At 40.5% G+C, this 15443-nt stretch overlaps 1 protein-coding gene across 1 annotated transcript; it reads left to right on the plus strand.

Annotated features, from left to right (window-relative positions):
• Positions 1-116: 116 nt before the first annotated feature.
• On the plus strand, positions 117-4447 carry epdr1 (ependymin related 1). The gene is made up of 3 exons (XM_071538221.1): positions 117-383; positions 2383-2591; positions 4254-4447. The coding sequence occupies exons 1-3, from the start codon at positions 148-150 to the stop codon at positions 4445-4447; spliced, it is 639 nt and encodes a 212-aa protein (XP_071394322.1). The 5' UTR covers positions 117-147.
• The last annotated feature ends 10996 nt before the right edge of the window (positions 4448-15443 follow it).

Consider the following 15443-nt stretch of genomic DNA (forward strand, 5'->3'; position numbering starts at 1 on the left):
AAACGATCACCGGAAGTCCTTCCATATCTAAACCTAGCTAGCTTGTCGCTGGTCGTTATAGCCACCAGTGTGACCCGTTATCAACAACAAACGGGCCTTACCGGGGGTTCAGTTTTCTCCATCCAGCCTCTCTCCACCGTCATCCTCATGCACCGACTCGTGTTTATCTTCCTCGCCGCGGCCGGAGCGTCTGTCCTCGGCCTCCCCGGGCCGGGCGCCGCCCCGGCCGGGCAGCCGTGCCTCGCCCCGCGGCAGTGGGAGGGCAGGTCGGTGCAGTACGACCACAGCACCGGCAGGAACAGCCGGGCCGCCGTTTCCTACGACGCCCCGAACCAGAGGATCCGGCTCCTGCAGCAGAACAAGAAACACACCCCGTGTCAGAAGTAAGCGGTGCTCGGTTTGTCTGTATTGTGCATTTATACACGTATTTATAGGCTTTGCTGCCCTTGCATTATTGCTCATATTTACTATAACCAGTGGTGTAAACAATGACCTGCATTATCATGAGGCAAACAACCAGCAGTAAAAATCAATTATATTCTCATAAAAGCATTAATTTATGGCTTTTCCCCCCATTAAAATACCCTATCTTCATCATAGTATATACAAAAATAAGTTCCATTTTCAGAAAAACATTGATTTACGCCCTCCATTAAAATACCCTATATCACAGTATAGGCTATACAAAAACAGTTCTATTTTCATAAAAGCATAAATGTATGCTGTATCCTCCTTTAAAATACCCTATTTTCATGAGAGTATATACAAAAATCAATTATATTTTCATAAAAGCATTAATTTATGCCCTAACCCCCCCATTTAAAAACCATATCTTCATCATAAGGCATATAGCCTTCAACCATCATTATAAACAGAAATCAACTGTACTGGCAGAAAAATAAATAATTTATGCTTTTCCCTTTTTCAAAAACCTACAACTTAAACCAGTTTGAAACCGCTTAATATGCTGTACACAGTGGATTCCCCTCATAAAGTTTTACATCAGCCCAAAAAAAGCGTGTGACCTTTAGGTGGATTGACCCTCCACTATTGATTGTGCATAATGGAGTGTATTTATGCAGCAGTGACCCTGCGTTAGAGGTACTGCCAGTTCTGAAAAGCGAGGTTGGGAAATAGTAATCAGTAAACAAAGACGAAGCCTGTTTTTATCGGCTTCGGTTTGCAGTATGGCTGCTGCTCTGCAATGTGTTTTATAATTATTGTTTTATAATTATTGTTTTATCACAGAACCATCATGGTCTACCTCACTTATACTGTATGAACCAGTAAGAGAATAGGTGCGTGTGTGATATTAGAGTGTGAGGTGGGATTCAGTATTAGATAAACAATACTACAGGCCAATATACTGATCAATGACTCAGCAGATCTGAGGCCTGCTAGGAGCTAAGTTTTCAAACAAACGATTGATTGGAATAATATTAATAAACTGATACAGTCGGTAATGAATCTTTTTGTGTGCAAAGGTTTTGTGTGCTTTGATAATGCATTATTATATATAAATACTTTATTCATAAGGGCTTGTTTTATAGTGTTAAAAAAATAGGCATTCAAATGTTTTTTTATTTTAGTTGGGAAAACAAACTGAAAAAACTGTCCAAAACCAAATCTGGCTTTTGCATTACATTACTTATATATTACTTAGATTCAACATAGGTATCGGGAAAAGTACCGCTATCGGATTCAAGGTTCCGGTATTGATATCGGTACCGGCAGAGGTGTGACCAAGTCAACTTTGCTCGAGTCCCAAGTCAGTCTCAAGTCTTGAGGCACAAGTCTCAAAGTCAAGTCCCAAGTTTAAATATAGATTACAAGTCGAGTCCAAGTCAAGTCCAAGTCATTAATGTCAAGTCCCAAGTCTAAATGTAGAACAACAAGTCAAGTCAGAACAAATCAAGAGTCCAGTATCAATTTAATATCCTAAAGAAAACTAAATATCTAGGACTTTTCAATGCAATATGGTTTTAATAGGATAAAAACTTGGTAAGAGCATCATGAGTTTGATTTCTATAATCAGTTTCAACTTCAATAAATTCAATCTTTCCATACAAATTCAGAAAACAGAATTTAAATTCAGTCGTCTGCTGGAACAAATCTCATCACTTTCAATCTAAGTCATTTACACAAACACAAGATCTCAAGTCAAGACTTCAGAAACCTTTTCAAGTCATCAAAGCACAAGTCAGAGTCAAGTCCCAAGTCCCCAGAACCAGAAGTCCAGTCAAGTCTGAAGCAATTAAAATTGTGACTCAAGTCCAAGTCATGTGACTCGAGTCCCCACCTCTGGGTACCGGTTCTGGCGGGAACATCACCGCCGGACGTTCCCTGCCTCACGTGATCTCGTCCCCTCTCGTCCCGCCGCAGGTTCTTTGAGTACATCTACCTGTACCAGAGCATGGTGATGTTCCAGATCGACCAGAAGACCAAGCAGTGCGCCAAGATCGCCCTGACCGAGGCCTGGGACCCCTTCGACATCCCCGACAACTCCACCTTCGAGGACCAGTACTTCATCGGCGGGCCGGGGGACATGGTGGAGGTGCAGGAGTGGTCCGACAGGAAGCCGGCGCGCCAACGTGAGTCTGAGTCGTACCTCGGGTTGTGGATCTTCCTCCATGATAAAAACCCCAAAATCAGTTTCTCCGGTAGAGGAGACTGGAGAATTGTGTTTTTTTTCTCTCTCCATTCACTGCCAATTGTATGGAGGAACAGTCTGAAAATCACACTTCTAGCACATAAACAAACACCAACAAAGCAGATTCTGACAATATGTAAAAAACTAGTCATGCTGCTGAATTGTTTTTAAGTGAATCTCTTTTTTTATGTTTATTAAACCTTTCAGTTTAGTAAGTTGAAAAAATAGTTGAAAAAAAGTGGGAGACAGGACTTAGACAAAGCAGATTCTGATAATATATAAAAAAATGAGTCACATTTTTTTTTGCCTATTTTACTATTACTGCCATCCACTGGCCAGTCCAATAATCTCTGTTATTACCTTCATTTATCCTTCATTATTACATTATTATAATTATAGTGGTTGACTGGATTCACTTATACTGACTCTGTTATATACTGTATGTCCCTTGTTTCTAGACTCTGCAGCTTGCATATTTCACCTTATGATTATCAATAGCTATATTCAAGAGAAATTGCACTGGATCAACTTTATGTAATTGTAGGATGACGTCTCACAGGATGCATGCTTGTATCTCTTCTCTGTCAGTCTGACTTACAACTTAACGGAGGTCAGCAACAGGCTGCTGTTTCACATGGATTACCGTATTTCCTCTAATAGTGGCGGGTAGTCAATTAAAAGCCGGGTCTCTGATAATGGCCGTGGTTGACACGAACAAATAAAGGCCGGCCCCAAATACAGGCCGGGGAAAAAAACAAAGGAAAAAACAACGGTGGATACCGGTAAACTCCTGCTGCCTGTTATATAATGTAACTGTAGTTTGTAGTAAAGTACAAGCGCCACAAGATGGCAGTATGCCACAAGACGGCTCGGCCGGTGGAAGTCTCTGGAGCGTGCCGTCATTGATTACCGTAATTATCGGTAATGCGTTGCAGTAACAAAAAAATGGCTACCTAACGAACCCCAACAGAAGCTGATCAGAAAACAAGGAGGCTTCGTACTAAAATATGAGCAAATATACTTATCAAACAGAGGGAATTAGAAATAAAGGCCTGTCTCTGATATAAGCCTGCTTCCAATAAAGGCCTGGTACCCTCTGCAGTTGAGGTAAATAAAGGCCCGGGCCAATATTAGAGGAAATACGGTACTCGCAGTAAAATGACTGTGCAAGATTGTAGGAGAAGTTGGGTTCCCCATTACACACACTTATATTAATAATCTTGCTTCCAAAATCCAATTCCAAAATTCTATTCCAAAATCCAATATCTACTGGGAAAAATGTACTTACCTTAAAGAGGAACTAAACCCCGAACCCAAATCTGTGTCAAGCCTGACATCTAATGGTAAAAAGCATGCTGCTGAAATGGCCATCTGCTATTGGCTGATCTTTGGTGCCAGGTGATGTCACCTTCTATAGACTACAGCAGGTGGTGACATCACATGGGTGGGTTTAGTTCCTCTTTAACTTCATCATTCAGTATCTCTAAATTATGCATGATCCAAGTCTGTTTATCGGAGCAGATGTTGGTTGACGTCTCACTTTAGAGCCAAACCCTTCAGTTGGTCGCCCCGGCTCCAGTGTTAACGTCCCGTCTCTCCCCAGATGAGACCTGGGTGGGGGTCTACACCCTGAAGGACTGCTACCCGGTGCAGGAGACCTACACCAGGAACAGCAGCGTCACCACCTCCACCCGCTTCTTCGACCTGCAGCTGGGCATCAGCGACCCCAACGTCTTCACCCCGCCCGACACCTGTCAGGCGGCCCGGCCCGACAGGATGGCCGAGGTCGACTGCTGAGGCCTCTCCGTCCCGCCGCTGACCTCTGACCTTCCATCTTGAGTTCTAAAAGGGATTCTTAGACGTTGTTTATCTCAGTCTGGTGTTTTTAGATCTGTTTGTCACTACATTTGCTAAAAACTGTTTTGTTAGCATTCCTTATTGGAAACCAATGAGCCCTGCTAGCTGCAAACTAACAAACTAGCTAACAGCTAGTGGCACCAGTTGGTTTCATTAGGAATGCTAACTGACGATCTAAATGTTAGCCTTGTTAGCATTGTTAGCCTTCCTCATTCCAACCAATGGGAACTGCTACCTGCATGCTACCAAGCTAGCTTACAGCTAATGATACCAGTTGGTTTCAGTGAAGAATGCTAACTACATGCTCAAAACTGTTTTTGTTTTTTTTATACAGTGATAGAGTACCTCATTGCAACCAATGGATACTGCTAGCTATTAGCTAGCTTACAGCAAGTGGTACTGATTGGTATTGATGGGAAATGCTATTAAATAGCCAATTAGCTAAAGCTCATTTCAGTCCACTGAAGTGTGAATACAGAAAGCTTTTGTCGCACTTTCTTACAAGTGTGTGTTGAGTAAAAAGACCAGACTAATATTCAGAAGGTCCAGGGATCCTTTACTGTGTCCAGGTGCGTCTCTGAACCTCAGCAGGTTTGGGTGATTTCACACCAGATCTTCAAGTCTTGGGTGCGTTTACCTGGATCTGATGTGTTTCTGCTGTAACTGACTGCAATCCAGTCACCCAGGAGGCCAAGTGTGAAGCGGGCCTCAGGTTTATTTAGAGTCAACAACATTCAAGCCCAAATATGAGTAACATTCAGCACTAAGATTTAAGTTTTTGTGATGAGTGGTTTTAAAGGAAAAGCTGCTTTGTTTCTGGTCTGTCTCGCAGAAATTCACATCATACTAAGTCAGGTCAAACTGTCAGTTTTAGGGTCAAACTGTCATCATTAATGTAAAAAAGCATAAATGAATGCTTTTGGTGGTTGTTTGCCTTATGATGACCCTCGTCTTTATTCACTACTACATCACCGCTCCTTTTAATTTGAAAATTATCTGCATTTATGATAGTTTCTTTTAAGCAGTGTTATGATTTATTTTGCACTAATTTTAGTTACTACTGAAATTCAGGTTGAATACGGTGTGATTGTTTCGGGTTGTGTGAGAGAGAGAGAAGGCTGTTTTTGTATTGATGATTTTAAGTGAAGAACTGTCCTGAAGTCCTGACACTGATCAATAAAGCTTGAATACTTTACTGATATGATGATATCAGCATTTTTTTGGGACAAACTGAAAGGATTTCATTCATCAGTTTCTTAAATAAAAGATCGTAATCACAATATTATATAAATATATAAGTGAAGAGGCTTTGCTTTTGATGTCTTTGTTATGTTATTATTATGTTATCATGTTTTGTTATGTTAACCATCATGTTCTGGTCATCAGTAACCAAGTTCATCACCAAATTCACTGTAGAGGCAGTTGGTCTGATGCTGCATTCAGGTCCTGTGGGAATTACTGTAGAAACAACTTATTTACCTGAAGCAACATGAAAGTATCATTTGAACCTGCATTTTTTTTTTTTTTGCTTATGATTACCCCCAAATTTTTCACATTTAAAATTCCCTATTTTCTTCAAAGATACTGAGATAAAATAGGAGTCAAATTCTAAAATATCTAATAATCAACATTGTTTTTCATTTCACATAGATTTTGTTTAATTTCTCCTTATTGTAATTCATCTATTTACTTATGCCTTTGCACCTGACACAGATTTCAGTCAACCAGTATTATAGGCCATTCAGAATTAAAAAATAACTGTTAATTAAATGCAGTGTGACGTCAGAATTCAGTATCTCTGGAGAAATTGGCGTCCACTGCAAAACTTCGAGTTACCAAGCTGTATTTACCATTTGAAAGTTGAGTCGAAGCTTGCATCTCCCATATTTCCCATGCGACCTGAATGCAGCACGAGTCTCACGCTACAACATGAACAAAAGCAGCACAGACATGACATGAGCTCTACTCCTGACTTTACTGTTTTAAAGTCTGAAATGCACAGATTTAAAAAAAAAAAAAAAAAAAAAGCCCAAGAGCTGCTGCCCTCCAACATGGCCACCAGAGGGCGCGCTCTGCGTCATCTGAAAGCCCTCTTGAGCATGAACTACATATCCCAGAATCCTCTGCGTCTGTTTTTTTTTTCCTGTTACCTCCATCCTGTCCGACGGGAAAACAGATGACTTGTCTGGTGCGTTGAAACCCACCGACAGCCCACCGCCGCAGCAGCAGTTCGCCTTCCCGAGGACTGATTCAGAGACCCGGGGCAGATTAAACCGACAGAGCGCGTGTTTCTGGAAGGTAAGGACGCTTATGGAGACGTTACACCCGGTTTTACTGCACGGCTTTGTAAAAAAAACTAGCTGTCAAATTAACTGAGCGATGCTGGTAAACATCTGAATTGTGCCTTACCCCCATTGCAATTCTGCACTGCGTTTATTTCAGCATGATCTTTGCTGTTAAAACTGCTGCAAAAACGTTCCTGTTCCTCTCCATTATTTGCCGGTATCGCTTTAATTAATTCACATTCACATGCAAGGCTCCTACACTGTTGTGGTTGGCCTCCTCTCCTCCATAGGAAACCAGTGACATTTTGTAAAGCGGTCTCTCTTTGTATCTCTATTCCTTTAAACACAAACACTTTCACTTTCTGTTTGATCAGTCGTTAAGTTGTAACAATGTTGCAAAGGAAGCCGCATCCCACTGCGTCTGGCCCGTTTCTAATGCTAACTCAGTTACAGTGTAGCGTCAGTGACATCATCTGCTGCATTGATATGGCTGCGTGGTGGGACAGATAGCTGCAGGTCAACACACACACACACACACACACACACACACACACACACACACACACAGAGCTCACACACCTTTTAATCCACTGTGAACTGGCTTTGACCCATATTAGTTGTGTTGAAAGCCGGTGCTGATGTTCAATGTCTTCAAATTTTGCCATTTTCATGCCAAAAAAAAATCAAAGTATTCAGTGTTTCTGCAATAAAATGACTCTTGTGAGGGTGGAAAAGCCTCTGAAACAGAATTTAGACCATCATGGGACACTAAAACTCTCCAATGTAACGAAATACTTTTAGTGTCAGCAGCTCTTTAAGGCAGAGTGACCCACCACTCCCATTCAGTGTTAGAGGAAACTCTGGGATTCATTACTGAGTTTTAATGGAGATCTTTTGACTGAATAAAATGTACAAGAAAATCTAATTCCATGTCAGGTTTTCCAGACAGGAACCTCCATCACATCAGTGGTGGATGAATATTTAATAAAAGACCAGCATCAGCCCCATATATCAGTGTAACTCTAGTATAAATCTTTAGGAATTAAATGCATCGTGTCATAGAAAGTAAAAGTAGAACTGATGTAACTTGACACCAGTGGTCTTTCTGAGGAAGTATAACATCAGTAATGGTAGTTCATGTTTGAGTGATTATTGATTTACAGTATGAGCGTCACAGTGGGCATTGAACGCCCAACTACAGCTGCAACTAACCATTATTTCCATTATCAAATAATCTATTGATTACTTTTTTCAATTAATTATAAATCAGCCTTTAAATGGCAAATGCTTATCACAAGTTGCCGGAGCCCAAAGTGATTCTTAGAATTGCTTCCAGCCAAAAAAAAACCCAAAGTATTAATTGTATAATGGTATGAAACCGAGAAAAGCAGCAAATCTTGTTTGGTATTTTTACTTGATAAATGACGAATCATATTGTGAGAAAAACTTATCACCCCATCCCTAATAATTGAGTATTAATTTTAAATACACAATATGGGGTTCAGAATCCAATACAACCACAATACGATGTAATAAATAAAAGTTCAGTGACAACAAAGTCTGACTATTTCTGAGACTCAAATCTTTCTAGCGATGCCATTGGCTTGCTAGAATGTAAACAACAATTTAAAAATGTCATTACAAAGTGACAGTGGAGCTGATATCACCATTCACATTTTTCTGCCCCACGATATTGTCACATTTTTATATCACAATATATTGAATTGTGATGTATATCATCCCATCTCTATTGATTGAATAGCTGATTAGCTGACTAGTCGTTTCAGCACTAACCCCAACCAGGGAGCTGCACAGAATCATCACAAATGCAGACCTTGTATTTCTCCTAGTAGCTAAAAAAAAAGCCCCCAATTATTGACATATTATCTTTACAAGGGAAATTATATCTCACAGTCCTCTAGATGTGAGAATGAACTCATCACTCGGCCACTTCCTCCTGTAAACGTTGAACTCCGCGCCGCCCGGCTCTGTCTGGCTGTCAAGTTCATGTTTCTGCTGTGAGGCCGACATTCCAGTTCCTGTTCTGGTAAACCGGTTTAACCAGAACAGTTCCCCGGCCTCTCTGACTGCAGCTGACACACCGCTCCAGCAGGAACAGACCTGAATTTATGTTAGTTTCAATGTGTCAAAATGTCTTAATGCTGTCAGACAACCAAGAAAACAACTCTGTGGGAAACAGCTTTCACTTTCTTCCTTGGTGAAGACAGAAAAAGACATTTACCACAGCTTTGTTGATGTGCATTTTTGCCTTGATTTCAGTTTAAAAAAAAAAAAAAACTTTATTTAACCAGGCTAGTGCCAAGATGACAGCAGCACAAAAAGTTAGACAGACAGAACAAAATAATGCTGCAATATTAAAAAAACACAAAGTATAAAATGCAGTACAGTTTAAAATGGTGAACAAAGAAGAGGGAGGAAAGAGTGAGGGAGAGAGATATGGCGGTGTGTGTGTGTGTGTGTGTGTGTGTGTGTGTTTGGTGGGGTGGGGTGGGGCGGGGGGCATCATTAAAAAAACTTTGGCATTTCCCTGGAGTGTCGCTTGCTTTAAACTCGGACACCACTAGTTTCAGATTATTATCATGAATTTAGACAACAGATTTGTGAATCCTGATAACTTGATATCATTTTTTGTACGATGTGAGTCTATTGAAGACAGTGAGCGATAATATTGAACTGTTGCCCGGCCCTAATGTCCATTCAAAATCTTGAAAAACGTAGAGAAGCTGATCTATAAAAGTGTTTTAAGTGTCATTTTTGTCAAGCAAGAACTTAAATGACCTCACTTGTTTCACTTGTTTTGTAAGAGGAGCTTCCACTTCTGTCAAATGTAGGACAGTGTCACTTTGGAACAAGTCTCTTTATATGTTGTTGTTATAAAAGCTGTTCGGCTCTGCACTCTTTGGCTTTGAGCTTCAGCTGTCTGACTGTGAAGAGGAAGCTGGACAGGGTGAAATGTTTTATGTTAAAGGGAAACTGCATGATGTGACTGGCAGGAGAAACTAGAGCCATGCTGTAATAATAAAATAAGAGAGCTGTTTACACATAGATTTCACTGACATTGACTAGTAAGCTTGGGGTTATGTAATCATATGCAAAATTCAGCTCCAGGCTTGAATTTTTAAAATCCTAATGTATACTAATGCTGCGTTCCGTTCAAAGTCAGAAGTCGGAAATTCCCAGTTACAACCTCTGTGTGTTCTGTTCTGATGGATTTAAGGTAGGGCTGGGCGATATGGATAAAAACAAATATCACAATATTTTTGACCAAATACCTCGATATCGATATTGCGACAATATTGTAGGGATGACTATTGGTGCTTTCACAAAATATTTACACAATGGGATTTTTGCTAAATAATCATCAGTAATGTGGATATAATGACTAAGTGTGTAAAGGCAAATAATAGAACAGCTAGAACAGTCTGGTATGTTCAGAAAATGACATCACTTTACTGTAATGCAGCCTTTAAAACCAGGAAAAGACACTTATGCCATATCACGATATTACGATATCCAAAATCTAAGACGATATCTAGACTCATATCACGATATCGATATAATATCGATATGTTGCCCAGCTCTAATTTAAGGTAATGTGATGCTGATTTTGATCATTTTTTGTTTTAAATGAAACAGTGAACAGATCCAAAAAAATATATATATATCAGAATATATTAAGTTTCACACCAAAATGCATGCCAACCTTTTTCAAAAAGTGACACCAACTGTTACAAAATGATAATAATACCTTTTATTTATTATTATTTATAAAGCGCCCTTCAAAACAGAAGTTAAGGCACTGTGCACCGACTCAACAGTAAAAGTCATATTCTAACATATTAGATGTTATAATGTGTTTTTTTTCATCTTTGTATATTTTTGCCATAAACATCTGGTAACAATAACATACTGTATATCATATGGATAATGTATAAGCTGGATGTGTAAAGGCCTCCTGTAGTTTCACCCTTGTGCTGTAACTGACATCACTCAGTCAGGCTTCAGTCGGTCTGAGCCTGTTAATGTTTAGTCACAATCAGCTGCAGCCATAAGGAAAACGCCTTTTTACTGCACTGCTGTGTTTGATTTACTGGAAGCAGCACAGACACTTCCTTATTATGAGTACAGTCTAATCTAATAAACCAAGTCGTTTGAGGAAATGTGTTAAAGAACTTATGCAAACTGTCTCTTAATTGCATGTAAGATTTTATCAAGGTGAAAAAACATGGTGTTGTGGCCGTGGAGCTGTTCAGAATGCAAATTTCCCACTCAAACTCAAGTATCTAAGTCAGTGGTTCTCAACGCGGGGTCCGGCTGACCACCACGGGTCCTTGAGGGGGGTTCCGGGGGGTCCCAGCAAATTGATGAATTGTTAAACTTCAGCATTATTTCATTTACAAGAAGTGAACACCATTACAGAATGTAGAAGAATGACTGTTTTGATCATAGTTTCTCTGTTATCTCTCTACCTACAGTACAGATAGTCATTAAGTTCTGGACAAAATCATATCTGACAATAAAAATATTCTCAGATTTGGGTTCAAGATTTAAAATCTCATCAAATGGGGGTCCGTGGCCCTAATGTGTGCTAAATTAGGGGTCCTTGATATGAAAAAGGTTGAGAATCACTGATCTAAATGCATCATTGAGTTAAAAAACCTCCTTCCTTTGACCATTTAAGTTTGAGTATATTTGCAGTTTGACTTGTAGATGGAAAATAGTCTTTTGGGAACTTTCTTAACCCGTCGTAACTGGTTGTACAGGTCTGTTTTACAAACATCACAAGTCTAACTCGACCTTTCACCGCCTCAGAATCCAGTTCAACTTATCTGTCAGTCGACATTTCAAACAGACAATATATTTCAGAGTGGAAAAAAAAAATCTTCAATCAACTAAATAGAACAGAAGAGCCTTGACAGCTGCTCCCAGGCTTTATGATTTAATTAACACCAGTGTGTGATGTTTCAAGTTGTGCAGACTCTACCGGGTCAGACTGGGATGCTCATGTTTTACTCTGCTTGGTTCAATCCAGAACTAGATTTAGATATACACTATGTTAACAACAGCTCAGTCTGGGAAAGTGTTACTGCTGTCAATCACAAATCTAAAGCTGCACAAAGCAGGTTTTTTGTGTGAAAATACGTTCGTCTTTTCAGGCTAATTTAGACGCTGTGGATTCACCCTGTTTGCTCAAATTAATAATTATTATTAAGATCAGATTTCCACTTTAAATTAGTACTAGGGCCGGGTGATATGGTTGAATTTGATATCACAATAATCATAAGAATCTATTTCAGTATCAATACACATCATTATATCGCTTACGTATGGAAAATTCTGCTGAATAATCAAATTGATATTCATCCCATTGAACTGAATGGTAATGTTAGGTGTGATGTCAAACAAAACTGATTTTACTACAGATTTTCAAATAATATTCCTTAAAATGTTTATACCGCAGTTTTTAAATACAATTTGCTTGTTATAATCAGTTCAGACAGCAGAATTGTGTCATGAGATCCCAAATCACCATATCATCACCATATTCCAGATTCCACTGAAAGATGATAAACGATAATATTGAATTATTGCCCAGCCCCAATTAGTACCATAATATGTTTCAATTGTTTTGCTATTGATTATTTTGTCAGAGTCGGTGCCACTTTTTTCTCATTTTGGCACAAAGCTCTTCCTGTATGTTTTGACCTTTGACCCTGTGCCTCCTCCTGTCTGCAGATGTGGTGATGCAGCCTGCCTCTGCAGAGCGACGCTGGATCCGTTAAAAAAGAGGCGGGGCTTATTTCCGTTGCCTGCCTAGCGACAGATGACCCGCCCCCTGTGACCGCGAGGGGAGCGTCTACCCGCCGAAGCGTCTGAGCGTGCGGCGGCGTGCGGAGCCGGCCCGGCCCGGAGGGGGCGCGGCCAGCGATGGACAGCCGATGCAGCAGCAGCGCCGACTCGCGGCTGGCCGGCAGGGGGGCGGGGTCTATCAACGCCACGCCCCTCGTGGCCAGGGTGGAGTCGTACGAGGCCGGGGAGAAGAAGTGCATCTCGGACGTGCGGAGGACCTTCTGCCTCTTCGTCACCTTCGACCTCTTGTTCGTCACCTTGCTCTGGATCATAGAGCTCAATGTAAGAAGTGTGTGTGTGTTGAGGATGTTGAGACACAGAGCGCTTGGTGTTGAGTTTACAGAGCGTTCAGCTTCAGGGGATGTAAAGAGCTTCAGGTGATGTAACGCTTCCTGTGGCGGCAGAGAACAACTGTTTCTCAATGAACAACTTCTGTCTGGAATAGACATTTCTGTTCATTTCTGTGCTGTTTTTGACTGAGAATTCATCATTTCACCACTGATCTGATCCATTACTGCTGCAGCTTCTACTACTACTACTAATACTAGTACTGCTACTACTACTACTGCTAATACAAATACTACTGCTACTACTGCTGCTACTACTGCTGCTACTACTGATGCTACTACTGCTGCTACTACTGCTACTACTACTACTGCTTATACAAATACTACTACTACTACTGCTACTACTGCTGCTGCTACTACTACAACTGATGCTACTACTGCTACTACTACTACTGCTTATACAAATACTACTACTACTGCTACTACTACTGTTACTGCTACTACTGCTGCTACTACTGCTGCTACTACTACTACTGCAGATACAAATATTACTACTACTGCTATTACTACTACTACTGTCTACTACATATATATGACTACCACTACTTCCTCTTCTTCTTAACTTTATACTTATCTAAAAGCTTGAAGTTTACACAGTGCTTTTCATAAAGTCATAGTTGATTCAGAATATATAAACTCTGCATGCACACATGCTGTGAAACAGTCTTTATCGGGGCTTCGCAATACTTCAACATTGCCAAAATATTGCATTAGTAATACTTGTGGCTTGCGGTGCCTCTTGGTTTCGGTGAGGAATGTGGACGTTGCCAACAAGCCGTTATTACAGAAAACTGAAAGCCAAATATGTAACTTTTTGACATACTATCACCAGTGTCTGGTGGTGGAAAATTACTGTTAAAAGTTCAACTCAATACAAGCAGTTTTGAGCTGTTTTTTATTTTGGCAGCTAAATGCCTAAAATGTAAATATAATGTGTGTAAAACTGGGAGCCACGGGTTTCATTTGATCCAGCATGGTGTCTTTAAGATTAGAAGTTATTTCTCTGTCAAACTGGCCTTGTTTTAACTGGGTTAAGGCCAGAAAAGCAGGGCAGGTGCTTTTCTGAGGTCTGCAGGAATGAATCGAGGTTATGGAGCAACAAAACGCTTCGCCCTGAATGAGGAAGTGTTTTTACCGTAGGAGACATTCCCAGAATGCTGCAGTTTCGGCAAAGTGACCCTTGAGCACTGTAATAGCTATGTGCAAACAAATGACGGACACACACACACACACACACACACCCACACACTTTTTATATTACTGTATTTGGAAGGACATTACATTCACTCACATCCACTCCCTAAACACTAAATCCACCCACTGCTTACCCTGTCTTGTCGTATTGTTGTTGTTGATGTGTTGTTTTATATTCCTACTAGATAACTTACAAGTGCAATTATTGTATAAATGCTGGTTATGTTGAAAATCCAATAAACAAAGTTTAAAAAAAAAATCCACCTACTGCCATAACCAGTGAAGTTTAATTCTCACCCTAACATTAAGTCAGGGTGAGTCGAGTCAACCTTAAGTAACCTGAAGTCATCCTTATGTATGTAATGCATTGATGCATTGATTTTATGCATTGATTAGTCAATTCCTACATATTGATGAGTTGACCATTGTAGTACAGAGTGGATTTACAGATTGATCTCCATCTCTGTTGAGCCTTAAAAAACTCCTTAAACATTATTTTTACATTTGGAAGAATATGTACAGTGTTTATTCCCTCTTTTTTGGTTTTGGTCTTGAATAGGACTTGATTTGACTTGGTCTTGAAATTAACTAGGGTTTAACTAAGTTTAACTAACTAATCTTGACTACAGCCCTGCATTAAGCTAATACTAACTGTAACTGTAACCCTAAAATGACCTACAATCAATCTCAGAACCCATCGTCTTATCGGTCTGACGACGATTAGACTCTGGGGGCGACGGCCAATATTTGGGGGTTTCCGGTGTAGCCAGCGGACATCCGGGCCAAGACTTCCTCTTCCATGAGCCGGTCATTGTTTACAGTCCGATTTGCAACTTGAGACGCGAGAATGGAGTCGGAGTTGAGAGACGACGTCTCATATGCAGATATCTGTTTATAGAGATTAGCCGAAATGTCGTCTGGACCTAAAAAACTTATGAAACAATCCGGTCGTAGACGTCGTCTCTCAACTCCGACTCCATTCTCGCGTCTCAAGAGGAAGTCTTGGCCCGGATGTCCGCTGGCTACACCGGAAACCCCGAAATATTGTCCGTCGCCCCCAGAGTCTAATCGTCGTCAGATTGGTCTACAAATGCTTAAGTGCTGCAAGAAACCTGCAGCTTTTTATGTGCCCTTCCAAGTTTTCTCCTTGCTCTTTGTCGCACCTCAAAGTGCTGCAGCTGTGAATACAAACACAATAACCGTCCTGCCTTGCCATAATAACTGTTGCATCAATAAAAC

This window comes from Centroberyx affinis, unplaced genomic scaffold (assembly GCF_046629955.1).
Source record: "Centroberyx affinis isolate AG114_WGS23_722 - 3 ecotype Tasmania unplaced genomic scaffold, CSIRO-AGI_Caff_v1 ptg003226l_1, whole genome shotgun sequence".
Classification (NCBI taxonomy): Eukaryota; Metazoa; Chordata; class Actinopteri; order Beryciformes; family Berycidae; genus Centroberyx; species Centroberyx affinis.

Coding starts and splice junctions, on each gene's coding strand:
- epdr1 (XM_071538221.1), top strand. CDS start 148: ATGCACCGACTCGTGTTTATCTTCCTCGCCGCGGCCGGAGCGTCTGTC. Junction 384..2,382: donor AAACACACCCCGTGTCAGAA/GTAAGCGGTGCT, acceptor GTCCCGCCGCAG/GTTCTTTGAGTACATCTACC. Junction 2,592..4,253: donor CAGGAAGCCGGCGCGCCAAC/GTGAGTCTGAGT, acceptor GTCTCTCCCCAG/ATGAGACCTGGGTGGGGGTC.